The sequence below is a fragment of the Rhipicephalus microplus genome, chromosome 1 (genome assembly GCF_043290135.1).
Source record: "Rhipicephalus microplus isolate Deutch F79 chromosome 1, USDA_Rmic, whole genome shotgun sequence".
NCBI classification, from domain to species: Eukaryota; Metazoa; Arthropoda; class Arachnida; order Ixodida; family Ixodidae; genus Rhipicephalus; species Rhipicephalus microplus.
This window is the reverse complement of record NC_134700.1, coordinates 108,223,595-108,243,977: the sequence shown is the minus strand read 5'-3', so window position 1 is coordinate 108,243,977 and position 20,383 is coordinate 108,223,595. Positions and strand designations below refer to the sequence as shown.

Genomic DNA, 20,383 nt, shown 5'->3' with positions numbered 1-20,383 from the left:
TGGTACAAACATGATAATCCTGACCCGCGTGTCATGTAAGAAGATGACAACATACCACACTCTTGGCGTGCTCGCGGCCGTTTTCCTAGCTCCACATATACTGAATTTGGTACCACGTGGCGTGAATAGAAGACGAAGGTAAACGACACATCCAAACATGATAATCATGCCACGAAAGTCATGTATTGCATCGTTTACCTCCACCTCGTAACAATGTGCTGGTCTTGAAGTGACATATAACATTTCTCATTTGTGCTTGGCATGTGATCGATTTCCACTGTACGAGGGATCCGCCCATTTTTTTGACGCTGCGTAGTTTCTTGTGCGAAAACGGGTTTGTGATGTAGGAGGTGTACACACTATACCAATTCTGACCCGTAAGGGTGTAAAAAAGTATACAAATACCCTAAGCACACCCTTTCAGCACATCATTAGCGTCTCAGCATTTCACAAGCAGAACCAGAAGGGTGCATACATTAAAAGGGTGCAAACTAGGGCGCAAAAAGGGTGCAACAACTAATGGGTCCCGATGAGCACCCATTAAGGTGCACAGTCGCCGGCAAAACTTTGTGAACAATGTGGTCATAGAGCGTAACCAACAGCTTTTAGAGGTTGCCTGGTTAGACACCATGGTCTTATTAGTAGCCCCACCGCAGTAGCGGATACCTGCATAGTGGTAGTGCGCGGATGAATGTAAGTTATATATTGGTTCTGTCATTCGTGCTGCCTCTTTCTCGTCGCCTCACAGCCGGCGCTGACTACGCTATGTGCTACGAGCTCATTAGCCAATGGCGAAGTACGCAGCTTATATAGCTACAACAGGATTTTGACTTACACATATAGACCTCTTGTCCTCGCTTGCGCCTAACATTGCAAACAAAACTTTGTCCATGGCAGTATATATAAATCATACAATTGTTAATGCAAAGAAATACAAACCTACAAGACCACGGTAGAGAAAATAGTTTTCGTGTTGTACAAATATTTGTTAACCTTACAATGTATCAAATTGACACATGTCACCGATTTTATTGACGGGCTATGGACTCTTACGTTCTATTATAATAACGTTAAATAAAGGTTTCTTGCTTTTGTTTAAAAAATATTGTGAGTCTTGACTATACCCCTTTTAAAGAAACTTTCACTAAGGATAGCTAAAGTAATGTTTGCCAAATAAGTATTAGTATGCTTATTTTGTTGTGACCAATTTTACTTGCTGCCTGTAATTTGTATTTATATTCAAAGATTTTAACACTGTTTTCAACAACCAGCTTAACTACTCAACCAATGTACAGATGTTAACAAGGTATCGGTATAAGGAATACAAAAACAAGCAAACATTTCGAATTTTGCACGCTGTCAGACATTTCGAATTTCGCGCGAATACGCGTTGCGTTTTTTTCTTTTTCAGCCAAAAAATATTGTATGCAATACAGACTGGCGTATCCTATAGTTTCAGTAATGTTATTGTATGTTCGCGTAGAAACAGTTTATTCACCTATGATATAAAACATGGTGTGCGTAAATGCAGATCCGTTGCATCAGAAGGACAGAAATGGCAGAATCTTACTAGAGACCACAACGGCCGTGTGCGGAGCGTTTAAAGTCAATTTTCCTTGTTGTTCAAAGTGTGCTTGCGCTGTGTTTTATGTTCTGTCGGCACTGCTTGTTACGAAGATGCACTATACGCAAGAGAGGACTGGCTGCTTCGTATCCTAGAGTGCTCGCGCAACTTAAAAGGTAGGTGGATGTTTCTGCTGTCGACGCTTTGTTTTTTTGTTTTTTTGCTTTTCCCGCCAAAGCCGCCGCCGCGCGCCCGATCCAGGCGGCCGTGCTCCCGGTCACGTCATCGGCTCCTCCAACGGTTAACACCGTGAGCGCTATAGTATAGTAGCCTTGTGAACTAAGTATTTCCTAGCTAGTGGACGATAAGTGAGTTTTTATCAATGTAGCGAGCCTATGGACGGGTCTGATTTCAGTAGGCTCAAGTCTGTGTCTGATTTCATTAGGCTCAAGTCTAAGCTCAGCGACGTTATGTGCGGACGAGCTTTTTTATGTAGGGAGAGGGGTGGTTTAAAAGCAATGTGCGCTGTGCAGCTGTAATTCGGCGGGCGCTTAGTACAAAGGTGAGGCGATGCTCTGCACGCTATGAATCACAACATTTTTTTCTATGCCGTCGGACGTCGTTCGGGGACTGCGCCTGTTAGTCGTAACCGTCGTTGTTGCGTCTGTCGCGTGCGTTTGAGGATGCTGGTGATTCGCGTTGAATGAGATCTTAGTGTATTGAATTTAGAAGAATGGAGAAGAATGACGTGGTCTCCGCGTATGTGTTCCTTGTTCCCGGCCTTGTTCGTTTTCTGTGCCAATATGTATCTGAAGAAAGTTTTGTATGTTACGCGTCTTTTTTTTAACACTCCCAGCTGCGGCGGCTGCATTTCCGATGGAGGCGGAAATGTTGTAGGCCCGTGTGCTCAGATTTGGGTGCACGTAAAGAACCCCAGGTGGTCAAAATTTCCGGAGCCCTCCACTACGGCGTCTCTCATAATCATATGGTGGTTTTGGGACGTTAAACCCCACATATCAATCATTCTTTTTAACACCTACATGATCATTAAATATGTGTGACTACTATGAAGTAGATCTGTTTTCCTGTGTGACCAAATGTGTTTGCATCCACCGTGCACGTATACTTAACTACCATGATATTTATTCTAATAAATGTGCTTAAACTTGACACAGAGTGCTGTAGGTGCAGTTCGCAAAGCGCGCAATTACGCCTGGGTTAATTCATTTTGTCTATGAGTCATACTTTAGCTGTGCAAGCGCTAGGTTGAGCAGTACACTCGTTCGAGCGCAATTTTCGGGGTACATCTTGTTCCCCCTATGTTCACCTACCATTGCATTGTTCTGGTTTTAAGAATTGTGTGCGCCTCACCCCGCTTTGGCGTTAAACTTTGCTGAAGTCCTTTTAACGTCTACAAACATTATAAAATATAAATGTACCACAAGTTCCAATGCAATCTCGAATTACAAGTGTAATGGTGTATCTGAAATCGTAAATTTTTTATGTCCTTGCTGCAGATTTACAAGTGACCTGTGGTATGTGCAGTGTATGAATACTTCATTTATTGCTCAAAACACAATAATGGTATACATCATGGTATGCGTGCCTAAGGCGTGCATATGTTGCTGCTGAAATGCAAAACTAGGCATTGTATTTATGTAAGAATGAAGAACACTAGACTGCCTTTTTTTTTAAGATGGAGGTATTGGACCAATTGAATATTGTAAAAAATAATCTTCACCAAGTGATTGTTGTTTATTGGCTTGCACCGACGTCCCTAAAACCATCTCGTTGGCACTTAGACCGCATGGTAGGATGCAAGATTCAAGACGTCGTATTGAATGTTATTTTCACATGATTTGCAACGTAAATTGTTATTAGCATACAGAGGCCAATAACGTTGTGGCCTCATCATTATCATAATGAAGCAGGTATGGCACAATTTGATTCTTCTGCCTTTACGTCGCGTTGGGAAACCATTACGTTAAGCAGCTATCCGTAGTTTATGAGCTTTATTGTGATGGCATGTGGTTCAAGATTGATGTTTTGTCTTAGCGTTTCCACTCCCCCCCCCCCCCCCCCCCCTATGGTCATTAGACAGCATGCGCTGTTTGATTACAAGTGAGGAGTATTGCCTTTTCACCAACCACAACAATTTAAATGAATGATCAGAATAAAGCTACACACAATATTCATTTAGTGAACTCAATTTCAGGCAATTTATATTCGTCCGAATGTTATACGCTTGAAGAAAGCTGCATTTGTTGAACTCATGAGAAGAAATGGTAGAGAAGGAAAGACAGGGAAATTACCGAGACCAGCAAAGCCGGTTTGCCACCCTACATGGGGGAGCAGGGAGATTGAAGTCCTGTTGTAGTGGTCTAGCCGCTAAGGTACACTGTTTCTGACCCGAAGGTCGCGGGATGAAATTGCGGCTGTGGTGGCTGCGTTTTGGATGGAGGTGAAAATGTTGTAGGCCTGTGTGCTCAGATTTGGGTGCACGTTAAAGAACCCTAAATGGTCGAAATTTCTGGAGCCCTCCATTACCTTGGTGAAAAGTTTGTGTCAGTATTTCTTTAATTTTCTGTTTTATCCGCAGTGGATGAATATGCGCATACTGTCATGTATATGCAGAGGTATTGCAATTTTACGTAATAATATATTCATATGGTGCATATTGCATGGCATTACCTTAAGAAACACATCACATGAGTATCATAACTACAGAAATGAAAATGTGCCTCTATGGAAGCACTTGTGCATACATTTGGCCAGCTGTAGAACAGATTTTATTGAACGCGGACAACAACATTGCTCACGCATGCTTATCTCTTAATTGCATGCAGTCGATACAGCTAAAAGTGGGTGTCTTCATCTAAGAGTTGTGACTTTATGTTTGTGCATGAGCGAACTATAGAGATGAATGAAAACTCACATCTATGACATTGACGACATGAAAAGCTTTGCAACAGCACGTTTTTTTGTTGTATTTATTCTGCAGCATGCCCTCTTTGTATTTCGCAGTTGCATGCCACTAAATATATGTTGGCCATGCATTGCCAGCCATTCACTGCAATTTGGCAAGCAGCGCATGCAGTCTTCACAAATATCGCCAAAAATTTTTTTGCACTGGTGTAGAAATTCTTCGGCATGGTCTGTCGTTTCGTCTTAGTGAGGCTGCCCAAAGAAAGTTCCTGACAAGTTCAAGGGGCACAAGCACCAGCAAACTCTAAACCATTGTTCCAAGCATCAGCTGTGTTCACCCTGTTCATGCGCTGTGACTCGCAAAGCTACTGGACGCTGCCTACATGTATGAAGTGCTCTCCATATTCCCCTCATTTTGGCAGCAGTGTGTGTGGTTTTCACAGTGCTTGCCAAAATCATTTTTCCACAGGTGAAACACTTATTTATTGCTTTCATTCTGTTAATATTGCTGCATGTACTCCTGCGAAGCAAGAGTACCAATGTTTCCTGGGAATTGTTTGCCATGACAAGTAGATGATTTCAAGCACAAAATTCATGCTGAACTTTTGTACTTCAAGCAGTGTGGAACGAAGCTCATGACAGTGTCAATGCGCTCTCTTTAGAAATAAAGGCTTTGTTTGAAGAGCCTGTCGCACCATAAAAGAGTCACAAAAACTTCCAGGTGAAAATAAGCAACTGCAGATGAAAATGGAAGAATTTACGCTGTATTCAAGGTCAGACCATCTTGACATAAAAGGTGTCCCAGATGAGGATTTGCCTTGTGACACTGTCAAAAGTTTTTGTCTAATGATGAAAAAACCATTAACTCGCGATCATGTTGACATTATCGACCGAGTAGGAACAACCAAGCCTAGTTTGAAAAACATAGTAGTGCATTATGCCCGATGTCACAAATGCAATGTTATTCTGAGTAAGGAAAAAAAGTTACGTCTGTCTACAGTGGCCCTTCGTTTTCGATTAAGTGGTCCTATTTTTGCCAACGAACACTTGACAAGACAAGGTAAGAAGTTAGTGAGAGCACGAGTGCAAAAACAAGAAGTATGATGGAGGTTCAATTGGATGTAAGGCGCGAAACTTATAGCAAAGAAATTGTAAACACTAGCAATTTTAAGGACTGCCTTCTTCGAATTTCTGGATAAAACGCTGTGTTGATGCCTTCACAACCACATTTTGCTTTAGCTTGCAATGTCGGTAAACTATGACTGACAAAGCAGAAGTTTGATACCTAGATAGTGATAGATATCTAGATAGTTTATATATGATAGATATTTAGATAGTGAGATAGATATCTAGATAGTGATAGATACCTAGATAGCTTAAAGGCTACCAGCTGTCTTAAATGCGTTTAAATTAGGTGCTCCTAGCATTTTAAATAGGGCTAGTAGCTTGTGTCTCTATTTCGATAACATGTCGGTAAAATTTGATGCCATTCTTTTGACCTAATTCTGGTTTTCCTTGTGTGATATAGCCTGTCAAAAACACCAGGGTACAATTATTGGCAGCAGTGGCAGCGCACTGAGCAACTGACCGAGATTACCGTATAATTTACTACAGTTACTTCGGCCGATGCCCGATCGTCCAAGCTTGCTTCCCGAGGTGCTGCTTCATCGCCGGACGCCCTGATTGCTGCCACGGACTACCTTGCTCATGGCGCCTTCGCAGACTGCGCAGCTCTACCTATACGGCTGCGTTTTCGGTGATATCATCACTGGGCGGCACTGGAATCGTCAAGCAACGCTATAAAGGACCGGCACTGTCGACGGGATGTCATTGGAAGCAGCGGCAGCGCACTGAGCAACTGACCGAGATTACCGTATAATTTACTGCAGGTTGGTTTTCACGCCATTTGCGATTCTTTCGTTTCTCATTTGCTGTCGCTGTTGCCGTTGTTTGCATTTTGAGCTTGTCTGAGTGTCTTCTAACTGTGTCCAAAATGCCAACGAATGCTGAACTGGCAAAGAGATTGGAAGAACTCGAGGAGAAGCTGAAAACTGAGGCTTTGGTGGAGTCGGTGTTCGCAAGGATTCTGTTAAAGCTGCATCATTCTGGTTTCGATGCGGTGCAAATGAAGAAAGAAGTTGATGACCTTGTTGCTAGCGCAAAATTCACGGAAAAAATTGTTGAGGAATTAAGGCAAGACAACGCTGCCTTGATGGCCGAAAACAAATCACTGAAGTCTGAAAAGCGCATGATGTCCAAGAAACTAGCTGAAATCGAACAATATTCGCGGCTCAACAACGTCGAGATCAGAGGTGTACCGTGCACACAAGGGGAGGACTGTGTCGCGATCTTGCAAACGGTGGGTGAAAAGATCGGATGCCCGGTGTCACCATCTGACCTTGACGTCGTTCACTGTGTTCCTACAGCAAAGGGATGCAACAAAAACCTTCTGGCGCAATTTTGTTCAAGGGATAAGATGACTGAATTCATAAGAAAGGCCCGACAAGCTAAGCTCTGCCTGAGGGACATCAACATAACACAGACACCTTACAATCCCGTGTACGTAAATGAGCATTTGACCCCTGCGAACAAGGCTGTCTTTTGTAAAGCTATGGCTCTAAAGAAAGAGAAAAAATGGATGTTTTTGTGGACAACAAACTGCCAAATCAAAGCTCGCAAGACAACCGACAGTAAAGTGTACAGGAGACGCGATAAGGCTGATCTGGCTAAAATAAACTAATTGGCTCCCATTGTACATAATGCGCATGCGCCAACCATGCCTTCCTCGTCGGCTCTTCTGTCATCCGTGCAGCTAAACTCGTTTTTAGGGAGTAACTCCCGCTCTTTTATTCATCTTAATGCCAGAAGCCTACGAAAACATGTTGATGAATTTCAGTCTTCTTTTTACGTTTACCAACCCTTTCTCAGTTTTGCAGTTACAGAAACTTGGTTATCAGAAGACGATAGAAATCTGTTCGGTTTCCCTTTCTACACGCCATATTACAGTCACAGGTTATCTAGCAATCATGGTGGTGCAGCCACATACGTATCTTCTAACGCTTCCTGTAAACGAAGGTTTGATCTCGAATTAAACACGCTCTACTGTGAATCGATCTGGCTTGAGTTTGAGCATACTTTTCCTAATATAGATAACAAAAGATTCATATTAGGCTGTATATACCGCTCACCGCCTTCTCCAGTTACTGAATTTTGCACAAACTTGCAACGCTCCCTAAATGTTATTTCTCTTGAAAATAAAAATGCTTTTATCATGGGTGACATCAACATTAATTTACTAGACGATCTGTCACCTAACTCAATCAACTATCTAGCTGCACTAAACAGCTTCGGGTATGAATCTTTAATCAGTCTTCCAACTAGACCAAACAGCAATAGCAATGGGTCCCTCATTGATTGCATTTTCAAATCTACTCATGGCACCAGAGGCTGGAGGGCTAGAAATCAATATTACTGACCACTATCCCATATTTCTGCATTTCGATTCCACTGCAAAACGTGATTCACCTTCCTTTATTCGTGATATATCGGACAAGCAGATATTTATTGATACCGTTGCTAACACTAACTGGTCTGAAGTTTATATTAAAGCTGATGCGCAAGGAGCTTTCACCTTCTTTTCATCTCTGCTCCTATCACATGTTCAATCTTGTACAGATAAGCAAAAATGCAAAAAATAATCGCATCACCAGCAAATCCCTGGCTGACGAGGAGATTACCAACAGACATGCGCAAATGTGACAACCTCTACAAAAAACTAAAAGGCAACAGTTTAACACAAATTTGCTTGCTCGCTATAAAAAATTTTGCAACCTAATAAACACCCAGCTAAAGGAAGCTAAAAGAAAGTATTATGCGCAAAAGATAACTGAGGCCGGAAATAATACGAGAAAAAAATGGGACATCCTTAATTCCTTTTTAAATAGGAACACACGTTAGGATAAAATAGCTACAGTTCTTCATAATGATGTCACTTATAGTGACCCAGCTGACATCACCGATCAGTTTGCAAACTTCTTCTTTAACGTCGAGCACACCCTACCTTTATTAAATGAAATGGCCTTAGATCGCCTACCCCATTCCTTCTTTCTGTTTCCCACAACTCCAGATGAAATAATCAGCGTTATAGGTACCCTAAAAATGACGAGTGCTGGCCTTGACGGCATTCACCCCTCCCATATAAAAATGATAGCTCACCTTATATCAAATGTATTCTCTTCAATTGTGAATTTAATGTTTAGAACAGGTGTTTTCCCCATTGAACTGAAGCAGGGTAAAATAATCCCCGTACATAAAAAAGGAGATGCCTCGTTATTGAATACTTACCGCCCCATTTGCATCTTACCCTTTTTGAGCAAAGTAATTGAAAAACTGATCTGTACACGTCTCACAAATTACCTGAACAAATTTAATATACTATCGCCTTGTTAATTTGGCTTCTGTTCGGGCTACTCTAGTGACCTTGCGCTAATCTCATTTACTGACCAATTAAAAAAGGCTATTGACAACGGTTACTATGCGGGTAGCGTTTTCATCGACCTAACTAAAGCTTTTGATTCGATCAATCATCACATTCTTTTCAATAAACTTGAAGCATTTGGTATAACTGGCCCAACATTACTATGATTGCGTAGCTATCTCTGCAACAGGACACAGAAGGTGGTAATTTCTATTGCAGATTCGTCAATCAAATTAAATTATATTGGTGTACTCAGGGGTCCATTCTGGGGCCCCTTTTGTTTTTACTCTATATTAAAAATTTGCCGAAATGCCTTTCTTCATCCAGTTGTATATTATACGCTGACGACACCACAATTTTTAACTCCGATAGCAGCATTACATCTTTAACTGGAAAACTAAACTTTGATCTGGCACAACTCGTTCGGTGGTGCAGTAATAACATGTTAGAAATTAACACGTCTAAGACAAAATTTGTTGTCTTCTCTTCACCACAAAAACCCTTACCTTCGATCCCTCCTGTTATAATTACGCGCAATGACATCCCTGTGAGCGACTGCTGTAGATTCCTAGGCGTTGAACTCGACAGTAACTTGAAATACCACCGACGTGTTGCATATATTAGGAAAAAAATGACGTATGGCGTTCGACTACTGATTAAATTTCGTCTTTATTTCAGTCCATCAATACTTATGTCACTGTATTTTTCTTTTGTTCATTCACACATTTCTTACTGTATTACTTCATGGGGTAACACATACACCACTCATCTTACTTCAGTTCAGACAATTCAAAACCAAGCGATAAGAATTCTCACGTCAAGCCCATATCTTTCTAACGCTAAGTCACTACTTCACGAAAACAATATATTAACTGTATCTGAGCTAGTTAAATATAACCTTGGTATTTACATGTATAGAACTATAAATAACCAACTTCCACACTTTACCACCATTCTCTCAAATAACAATGTCACAAGGTTTGCCCTTAACAATAACTTTCTGCTGCCAAAAGTTCGCACCAATTATGGCAAACAAACCATTCATTTTTCCGGAATTTCTTTTTGGAATAGCTTACCTTCCGACATTAAAGTATGCCGTTTCCTAAAGCTAATTAAATCGAAGTTAAAAATCATATCATGTCAACTAACTAGCCTGTTTTGCTCTTTCTTAATTGATTCCTGTTCATTGTGAGTTGCGTCCTGTAATCACTTGTCATTGAAGTTAGCGCGTTATTCTTGCTTTTAATTGTTTCTGTAGATTACAAGGGTATATTCTTACTTTATTTGTTTCAATTGCATTTTACTGTAGCTCTGTCTCCCTGCTATGTACATCACAATCATTCTCAATTCTACACTGTACAAGAGGTCCCCTTGCAGTCTCTGACTATGGGACCTCTTTCTGTATATCATTCACATGTATTCTTCTTCATTAAGCACAATAAAATCTTCTGTTCTTTTCTGTTCTATCATGGCATTGCGTGGTCCATGAAATGGGAAGGAGGAATAGCGCTGTACATCAAAAGTTAATTTGCGGCCGATGTCAATGAACTCCCGTGTGTTTTGCCCCGTGTTGAGTGTCTAGTAGTACGACTTGAAAGGTTTTGTTTTGCAGCATTTCGCACACCTCCATTAGGTCATAAAAAGGAATTCTTTGAGTTTCTGGAAACTTGATAACTTGATTTTTCAGTCACAGACGCACAGACAATGTTTGGCTCACAACCAATGGGGCCGACGCCGGCGGCGGGTTTTCTGCGATGCGAACTCTTTAACGCTATTGTGTTAAAAAGGTGACATAGGCAGCATTGACCAGATGAATGCAAAGACTAAAGTTAAGTGTCCCGGCAGGAATTGAAGCTTAGTATTCTGTTTGGCAATTAGGTATTCAACCACAGAGCCAAGCCTGGTCATGGTTATACTTTTCAAATAGACCCCAATGTTCATGTAACATCAACTGTCGTTGTAGTACTGGCTATCAAATTTTATAACTAGTACATATGCACTCCTATGATACAGCCTTGTCGTCGAATCAACGTCAATTGTAGTCAGGCTCCATCCTTTGACGTATTTGTGTAGCAGTGCTGAGGGCTACCATCCTCGCGTGTCCGAGCAAAAACAACAGTGCTTCATACGAGCCTGCCACTTCTAGTGTGGCTAATATCCATGTTTCTGTAGGCATCGTTACAAAACTGCAAATAACTGCTAATGTTGTCACTGGTGTAATATTTCCCCATAACAAATAAAACATATGTGGCTGTTTACCGTATGTGTGTGAGAGGATTCGTACATATGTTGAGCTCCACTTCATGAGATCACTCAATAAAAAATTAATATACATTTTCTTTGCATCCGCGTGCTTCGCATAACAAGGATTCTCAAAGTATGCGGGAACTGCCAAAATTTTAGCATCAATTTTGTAACTTTATTGCTACTATGAACAATTATTCAATTAAACTTGTACAGCAGCTAGACTGCAAAATACTCAGTTTTAGGTATAATGAAAACTAAATAAATTTATGACTGCTGTATACCTAACAGGCAAACACTAGTACCACATACATGGTACACTACCGTAGAGCTAGACTGGAATATTGCATATTGGAACTTTACAATTATTTAAAAACCCTGATTAATTTCAGTGCCCAATTGCGTTTGTTCAAATCGGATGTGCACGATTACTTGATGGATAGCCTTTTCACTCAAACCTAATGTTTCACGTGTGCATCATGCTGAATCATATCTGAGATGTTTCTTGTTTATATATTTCTTTTCTACTGTGCTGTTTGTTTTTGTATGTGGAATCTGTTGTATGCGCCACCCTCTGTAAGCCCCCAGGTTCTGTCAAGTTGTTTACTCAGGTTTTTGCCTGTGGGAGCCCCAACAAGCCAGTTTCCTACCGGAAACAAAGTGAATTATGTTGCTAACTTCTACTCACACAGAACTAAAATACTCCAGCATGACTGGGCATATTGTATATTTAAATTAGTCTTGTGATTACTTCTGATTAGTCTTGTTCTTTAGTCTTGTGATTAGTCTTGTGATTAACTCTTTGTGATTACTTCTGTCTATTTTTTAGGCTTCCGGCTGCGGGTGGACTGTAGAGAAGAAGCCAAAGTCGCCTGGGCAGCTGAAGATGGATAGAAGCACACAGTTGCTATACCTGTTTAAAATATATCTTGTTGCGTGAAGCAATTTTGTCAGGCTAGGGCATGTGGGAAATACGTATCTCAACAATTTTCTCAATTACAAAACATTTTTACATCTGTAGTTACAAGACGTATTTTGTTACAATGAGCTTTTTTTTTGCACCGCTAGATGCTGCTGTTTGTATCTCTAATATAACGTTGTGTGAATATACTTAGGCGCTTTTATATATTGTGTATTTATTGTATAAACATGGAATAAAACATGTTAATCTGGCACCGGTCTTCTTTTGAATGTGTGGATTTAAAACAAGCTTGACGCATGCCAAACTTGGTTGCTGCCCGCTGGGTTTAAAGCGAAATAAGTTAAAAGATATTGCGGTGATACGGCCGTGTTGTCTTCTGCTGATTTGTGTTCTTAGAAAGCGGTAGCCAAGGCTAGTAAGTTATCTGTTAGAAAATGTGTGTGTGGCTGTGACCCACCGGCGACCGTCGCTAAAAATGCCGTAACGTTGAGCCAAGTGGACACTGAAAGCAAGTATTTCAGCTGACTAAAAACGTAACTTACTTTTTTCATTACTCGTGCTTCTCTCATTTATGGTGTTATTACTCTCTTGCCCATGCGATTCAGGTTATTTTCGTTCTTTCCTTGTATATTATGCATTTTTACGCGCGCGCTGCTACCAAATTAGCGTACTCGAACTCCAGCACCAGAACATGACAGCGTTAATGTTGTTCAAAAGATCAGTTTTTGCGTTTTGTTGCTGCCCCAGGCACTAACACAACTATTTAAATGAGCAGGCTTTATTCCACACCTCATTATTACTGTTAAGCATACTTCAAGTGCCCTGCGGGCACATACAGCGCAAGAACTACCGCGCGTAGCAGACGCTCCTCGCTTTCCGCGCGCTTACAAGCGCGGAAAGCCCACGAGTCCGGCACAGCAGCGGCGTGGCGTGGAAGTTCACCACAAAAGGTCCACGTGGGAGCCACCGCTTCGGACAATCTTCACATTCTAGTTCACTCTAAGCCTGAAGTTATCTAAATGGCATTGGCTTGGGGGGCATCGAAATCCGACGCCTTGGATTGCGGCGCGCCATCTCTTCAGCATTGATGGAATCACCGAAGTGGTTTCCGGAGCGGTGACCTTGAGCGACACCCGGAGTAATGCACACTGGTGAAACCAACGTTTTAGAATTCGCAATGCCCACGGCCTATAGGTGGTGCGCCGTACAATCGAAGATGGCTGCGGAAGGATGATCAACCCGTGAACTCGCATAAAAAAATACAGGACGTATGGACGTACTCCCCGTGCCGCTTTTTCCGGATGGACTCGTGATCGTCTAATGAGTGTATATCGAACCAAAGTACTTTCCCAACCTGTATAGGAACTGCTGAATTTTCGCTATCTCATTTATCGCCGCAGTGCAAAGGGTGGTAGTGTAAGCTGATCGAGCGTGTATCAACGATGCTTTGCTTAATACTGTGCGTGTTACAGAAGACTGCGCGAACCAGAATTCACGTATGAACTGAACCGTACTAGGAGATAATTTGTGCGGAATCTGTTTGGCGAGTTCGCCACAGTAGTAGGCCACTAGCGAATAGCGCACCGTCTTGGCTGCAGAGGAAGCAATGTTTAGGGTAGTGATGCAAGCATATTACGCCGTCATTACTTGAGCTTTAAGCATCATGTAGCTGCTTCTTCAACGGAACACCAGCATATACCTTCCCATTGAGTAGCACGTTTGTCACAAAAATCATCAGACACTAACAGTGTGCAATTTCCTGCACTTGGATGTTGCAGGTTTCATCAGCGGGATTGAAACAAGGATATATCGAAACGAATACAAGTTTACGCTTTTCTCAACGTAAAAATTGCGAGTTTTTTCAACAACAACGTCGCTCGGACGGCACCAGTGAAGTACAGGAGAAGTTAGTGTGAACTGTAGTCATAACTGCATATTTTATTGCTGTAGCCATGTCGTTTCACTGGTCGAGCTCGAGCGTGTTGGCGGCATGCAGCACTTTGCAATATTCACCGTAGTTGGGTTACATTCAATGAACAAGAAAAAGTATGCTTTTATTTTGAGCGCACTGAATTATATTGACCCGCGTGTACATGTAGACGAAAACAATGATGGGGGATTTAGCGGACACCAAGTAGTGGGCCTCTGGCTTGACCCAAGAACAAAGAAAATAATCTTGCGACTCAGCTGTTGAGAACACGCCGCTTTCGCTGTCTGAAGGCGCACCTGTGCTTTGTTCGCGTTGTATTGCGGCAATATTATACGATAAATACAATCAAAGTGACTTACGAGCAGGAAAAAACATTACCGCACGACGGGACGTGAAGTGCAACTCTTTGCTCATGAGCTAGCAGCTGATCGTTCATCGTTGCTGTCACTCTGGGCGCGTTCACAATCATCTACATTCAGTGAAAAAACCTCGAAGTCAACGCGGATTCTTGGAACATCACTGCTGAAAGTAATCTGAGGAATTCTCTCTGCCCAACGAATTCGATAGCACCAACAACGCGTCATTCACCACGCACAACAACCACACGGCGTCACTCAACACGTTTATCGGATGGCGTGCAGATCGATTCGCTCCTATACCTGGCATGAAATAAATCCCTTGCAGTGTGCTGCGATCTATCAACGAACGTAAAAAACAAGCGGCGCAGCGTGGGCCAAAGTTTGGAAGTGCAAATGGCGAGCCAGCACTACTTTCCACGCACAATGAATGTTATGGATTTAATGCACTACAAAAGCACTGATGAATCCTATATGCAGGTAGAACAAAGCGAGCTTCAAATGAATGGTCAGAAGTTAACATTTAAACATCTAAAGTGCCCGCAGAAAATCTCGCGAAGCTCATATGTGTGCTTTGCGGGCTATATTCGAAAGCGCGAGTTGCCACGAATTTTCACAAAAACTTCGCCTCTCGCACAAAAGAATCAGATTTGCCGTGTCACGAACGGTCTGGTATTTTCGCTGATGCACGAAACATGCAAAGTGGTTTTGGTTCGTTTTTAGATAACGCGTTAACACGGTGGCTAGCACCACCGAACAAAGCAGCATTTGGAGCGTCTGCTACTAATCATCCTTGAGGGGACGCTCCTGAATTCCGGTAAATGGCGCGACAGTCTAGGGACATTGCGAATACAGTCCGTTTCAAAGCTTCGTATCTCCGCCAGTGCAGGAGGTTGGACCGAACAGCGGTTGCGAGAACTAGCGGCGGTGCCGTCCGATCTTACGCTACTCTCGGTGCATCGTCTGCTATGGCGGCGTACCGCGGCGGTTCACTGCACTGTTCCTCGCGCCGGCTTCCCTGTTGTACTGTTATCGAACTTAATAATTCATCATGCGCTTCCAGTCGACATTCTCGCGTCGCGTTTGTGGACTGGACAAGGTCTCTAGGTTTCTTGTATAGATTGGCCCGCATGCGTTGCCTATTTGCAAGTTGGCTAAGCATCGATGTCTTGCCTATGTTCGCGCTCTCTACATTCGGTTTAACCACCTAGTACAGAAATTTCTACGTGAATGGGCGTTTTCAGCGTAAAAGTTTCACGGCGACCTCTAGCACCTTAAGCACTGTCATCTTACCTAGACGAAAAACGGCCCAAAACGTGTGTAAAAGCTCCAGCAAGTTGACTTACTAAAATACGGAAATACTCTTCAAAAGCAGTACTCATGTTTTCCACTAGTTACAAAAAATAGAAGACTGTCTTCGACAAACAGTACCCGTGCTTCACACTGTCCATCAGACAAGTCTTCGCGACGGCTACCAAGCGAGAGCAGAGTGCAAAATATTACAGCAACATCACCTGTTTTTTCGCATTTTGCACCTTTTAGGAAAGCTCCTGATTGGTGCTATTGCAAAAAAAGAAAAAAAAACTAATATTTGTGAACAATGTCAAGTAAAACGCTCACGTTTTTATGATGACCGGTATAACACAAAAGATGCCGCAGCAGCCACTCCAACTTTTCAAGCACAATGCAAAAGAGGTCATCAACCAAGGGGTTTTCGTGGAAAGCCTCTCGACAGGTTCTCAATCGCTTTTAATGTAGAAAGAAGGGCGTGTAAGGGATGATCTAAGCAGCCTTCTTGAAACGCCTGATCTGAAGAGTGCACTTTCGTTGGGTTTGCGCGCGCCTGCTCCAGGGGTACTTGTGCGAGACGCTAGAGGTTCTGTTTGCACGTTGTCACTTATTCCATTTTTACGAAGCTACCCACAAAGGCACTACACTCATAGTGGGCTTCTTCCTGATGCACTTCGCTGCACCGAGAAGTGACACCAACGCGTTGCTTGTCGCGTGCCTTTCGTCTCGCTGTTCTATTTCGGGCGGCTCCTCGAAACTGGGTACTTACCATTGCAGGGGCGCTCTGCGTTTAGGGAGGGGGGGATCGGAGGTTTTGGGGGGAGGGTCTTTAAAGCGGCACCCGTTCGTCCCTCGTAGTCATAGTCATAGTGCGTAACACTGTGTTACATTTTGACCTGCAAGGTGGTGCCTGTGGGAGAATTCTCTTGTGCTTTCTTGAACAATGAAAAGTTCGCGGCGTGCGCGTTAACTAAAAGCCGAATGCTCCTGTCTCTTATTCCCCATTAGCAGCCATTGGCTTGTACACTGAGCACTATCTGACAAGAAAGGGTTGCTAGGTTATACTCGCTGGGTGTAACCTCCTTAGTTTTAGAAAGGTTTAGCGAGCGCTTAGCCGCAGTGCCATGAAAACAATGAACTGGTATATACCATGAACTCGAGGTGGTTAAAGGTGGGAAGTAGATATGAAGCGCAAGCCGTAAGAAAGGAAAAGCCGAATTCTCCTGTCTCTCATTTCCCATTAGCAGCCATTGACATGTACATTGATTACTATCTGACAGGAAAAGGTTGCTACGTCATACTCGCTGGGCGTAACCACCTTGGTTTTAGAAAAGTTTACACTCTAAGCCAAAAATGGCCAAAATGGGAGCAACGGCTGTTTTTACTCTTTCAGACCGACTGTTACTCTCCGAAAAGACCAAGCGGAACAAGATGGCCGACTTGTTCGAGAATGGGGGAGCAACTGTATTCATCTTAAGTTTGTAAGGGAGCAACGGAAGGAGGAACCGCTGTAAATGCTCTCGTCACGCAACGGTTACTCCCCGGCAGAACACCGCACATAAATATGCATGCCGCCCACATTGATATTCATGGGCCAGATTATTGTTCGTTCTGTGTGCCAAACTTCACCAAACCAAAACAGTGATTTATTTTAGCATCCGTAGATAATAAGATAGCAGCGCTGGCTGAACACAGAAGGCCTGAGAATACAGTACGGCAAATACCTAACACACGCAGCAGCAGAATGGAGAGTTGGCACGTCAAAGCGGACCGAACGCCGAAACACGTGCAAAACAACGATAAAAAAAGCCTAGACACGCCGTTCGTCCGCGAAGTAAGGGCGTCAAAGTCGATCAAGCACCGAAACACGTGCATAAGGAGCCCCCCGCCCAGATAGATCGGAGAAGAAAAAAAAAAAAAAGCGGACCCAGACGCGCTTCTCATCAGCCATACACTTAGTAGCACGCTTCACCGTGTAGTTTGAGGGCAGAATGACAAATCTGCGCCATCTGCGCCCGCACGAGAAGTGTGGCGCTAGCGTAGCAAACGATGTAAGTTACAAAGTAATTTTTATTCAGTGTTTATGTTGACTAGCACTAAATAAAAATTACACTCAACTTTTTATATTTATTTATGAGTTTTAACGTACCTCAGTTTTTGTTTATAATTGTATTAGGAAAACACACTGAAATTATTGCGCTGACGCCTGAGCTGCCACTGCTCGACGTTTTTTTTTTTTTTTTTCTCGGCGCAACTAGGTTCGCGTTCGCACTACTTACTCATTTTCATATGGTCTGTGGTTGGCGAGCACATGGACGTGCGGGCTTGTGAGCTATGTTTTGATCGTGTGTGTGTGTCGCAGATTTGCGTTTCTACTTATTCGTGATGAAGGTTAGTGTATATTTATCTTTATGGAGCGCGAAGTAGTTGTGGATTTTGCTGCTGGGTGGAACAAACACATCGTAAACACGTCTTCAGCTATCTGCAAGCCTGTTCGCTCGTCGGACAAAGGACTGTGCATGCATCAGCGTGCAGGTGAGTGGCATTTCCAGCAACATTTAATGCTCTTACAATACATTGTTGAGTGGTTGCGCTATTGAAAGAGAAATGATTTGCTCTTATTCACCGTATCCATTGCTAGCCGTATCGGACTGAATTACCTCTATTACCGCCTGCATACCCTCTTGCTTCCCCTGTCACCACTGCAGTGCCAGTGTACTTTTGCAGTTAAAAGTTCATTTCCGCAACACTACCTCGCTTCAAAAAACATTGGGGCGGGGTTGTAGCTGCATTCATACTGGCACTTTTCTACCATTGGCTTTATGTAATGTTAACGGCTGAGTGTTGGGGCCTTGGGCCGCATTTTTTACAGATGCAAAGTGTATGTAAATCAGTAAGTGAACAATTCATTGTCGCATCACTTCACTGGCATAGCCAGGCGGTTGCGCACAGAATTTTTTTAGGCCGGGCGTAGGGAGCCCAAATTGACGACCATATTCGCTTGCCCGGCCTATTCAGATAAGTGGACCCCCCCCCCCCTCCCCGCACGCCTAAAAAAAAAAAAAAAATCTGCCCACATCACTGCGTCACTTGCTTCACCTCTGCGCTGAACGTACTATTTTATAAGCGCACCATCAAGCGAGCAGTTTACATATTGACAGAACAATTGGAGGAGGAATTACCCAAATCTTTCAGATTTCTTTAGTGATGCAAAACCTTAGCAAAACTGAATATTGTAAAAGACAATCATAAATGCTATATGTTCTCGTTAGCGCTGTCATTATTCTGCATCATTAAATCTTTATGCGCTGTGAAAACTTGGCATGCCGTTGAAGTCGCATATCGACGTTAATACCAATCGACGAGAATTTCGACAACCTCAATAATGCCGTTTGGGATTTGCTGCATGCACATAATTAGGCTGATTCCCACTTGGCTGTTCTTAACCTGACTTCACTGCTACCAAATGAAACAATATTTGATGCATGTCTTTTACTTTTTTTTTTTTTCAGGGATATGACACAAATTTGGTTATACTGCAGATAAAAATGCTCCCAACGATGCTAAAGTACAGAAAGCAAGTGAATTTTGGTAAGTGCAGACTTTTTGTACTACGTATATGAAAGCATCGCTTTTTAGGGGCAAACTGTGCATGTGTTGGCCAGAGAATAGTTCATTATGCCACATGGTTACACTGGCACTGACAATTCGACATGGCTCCACTGGCCCGTGTGTGTGCTCACACTGTTACCGTTAAGATAAAATGTTTATGTTTTCATTGCAGGGATTGCTGTTTGTACTAAAAAGCCAACTGCCAAGATTTCTTTACGCTGGTACTCCTAAAAGTATGCTTTCCCTATTTACATGGATTTTGGCTTGCACAAAGCATAACACTTGGGCCTAGATTCACAAAGCTGTCCATTTGCAGGCCTTCATAACAGTGTTTCTTGACTTGCCTTTACCCTGTTTTCTGCAGATGTTTCGTGGGTTTAAAAGTGCCACAGCATGTTGACCTCCCCCACTCTGAAATATTCGCGTTCAAAGTTCCGCAAGAGTGGGCTTAACTTTCTTGTGCACCTCTTTGCTAGTCCAAGATACTGAAGTGTTATGCTCTTACTAGAGGTGGCAGTGTTTCTAATGTTTGTATTTCCATCACATTGACCAAGTATGCGATCTTGGCTTGACTGGTAGCACATCCTCAACAAATGTCTTTGTGGCACATGTAGAAGGCAGTACAAAATAAATAGGCAGACATTCACACCGGGAGCTAACTTCTAATAATGCTTTTTTTTTTTTTTTGGAAACCATGGTGTGCGTATTCCAATTTGTCTAACAAGCAGTAACCTGTTTGGCTGTGAACCAACAAGACGTTTAACTAATAAAAGCTTCACATCTTGTTGCTCTCAAATATATATGTATTGGCAAGCTATCTGTGACACTGTCAAACAAAGAATCAGAATATCTGTGCATGCCTTAAGATATATTGCTTCGTTTACATATCTCGTGGCTGTGACTCGTCAACCGAGTGAACAAATGCACCCTAGTTTTCTAAATTTAAAGCATTTTTTGAAGGTAGCACGGTCTACATTTATTTGTCTATAGTTTTGTCCAGCCGTTTGCGTCAGGTACAAAGAAATATACTGAAGATTATCATGTAGCCTCTGCAAATGGTTGC

General features: G+C 42.6%; 1 protein-coding gene across 6 annotated transcripts in view; it reads left to right on the top strand.

Moving 5' to 3' along the window:
- The window catches only part of LOC142796415 (uncharacterized), a 157,212-nt gene that overhangs the window by 117,224 nt on the left and 19,605 nt on the right, over window positions 1–20,383 (top strand). The window contains exons 5-6 of one of the 6 annotated variants that reach the window (XR_012893826.1): window positions 6,104–6,378; window positions 12,040–12,376. The exons of 2 other annotated variants lie outside the window; for them this stretch is intronic. Coding sequence is in view for 3 of the 4 variants with exons in the window: in XM_075886942.1 (XP_075743057.1) it covers window positions 6,104–6,368 (265 nt within the window). In the remaining variant the exon portion in view is untranslated. Of the gene's footprint in view, window positions 1–1,677; window positions 3,617–6,103; window positions 6,379–12,039; window positions 12,382–20,383 lie in introns of those variants that run through there. 3 more of the 6 variants (XM_075886942.1, XM_075886946.1, XM_075886935.1) reach the window with 3 other exon arrangements.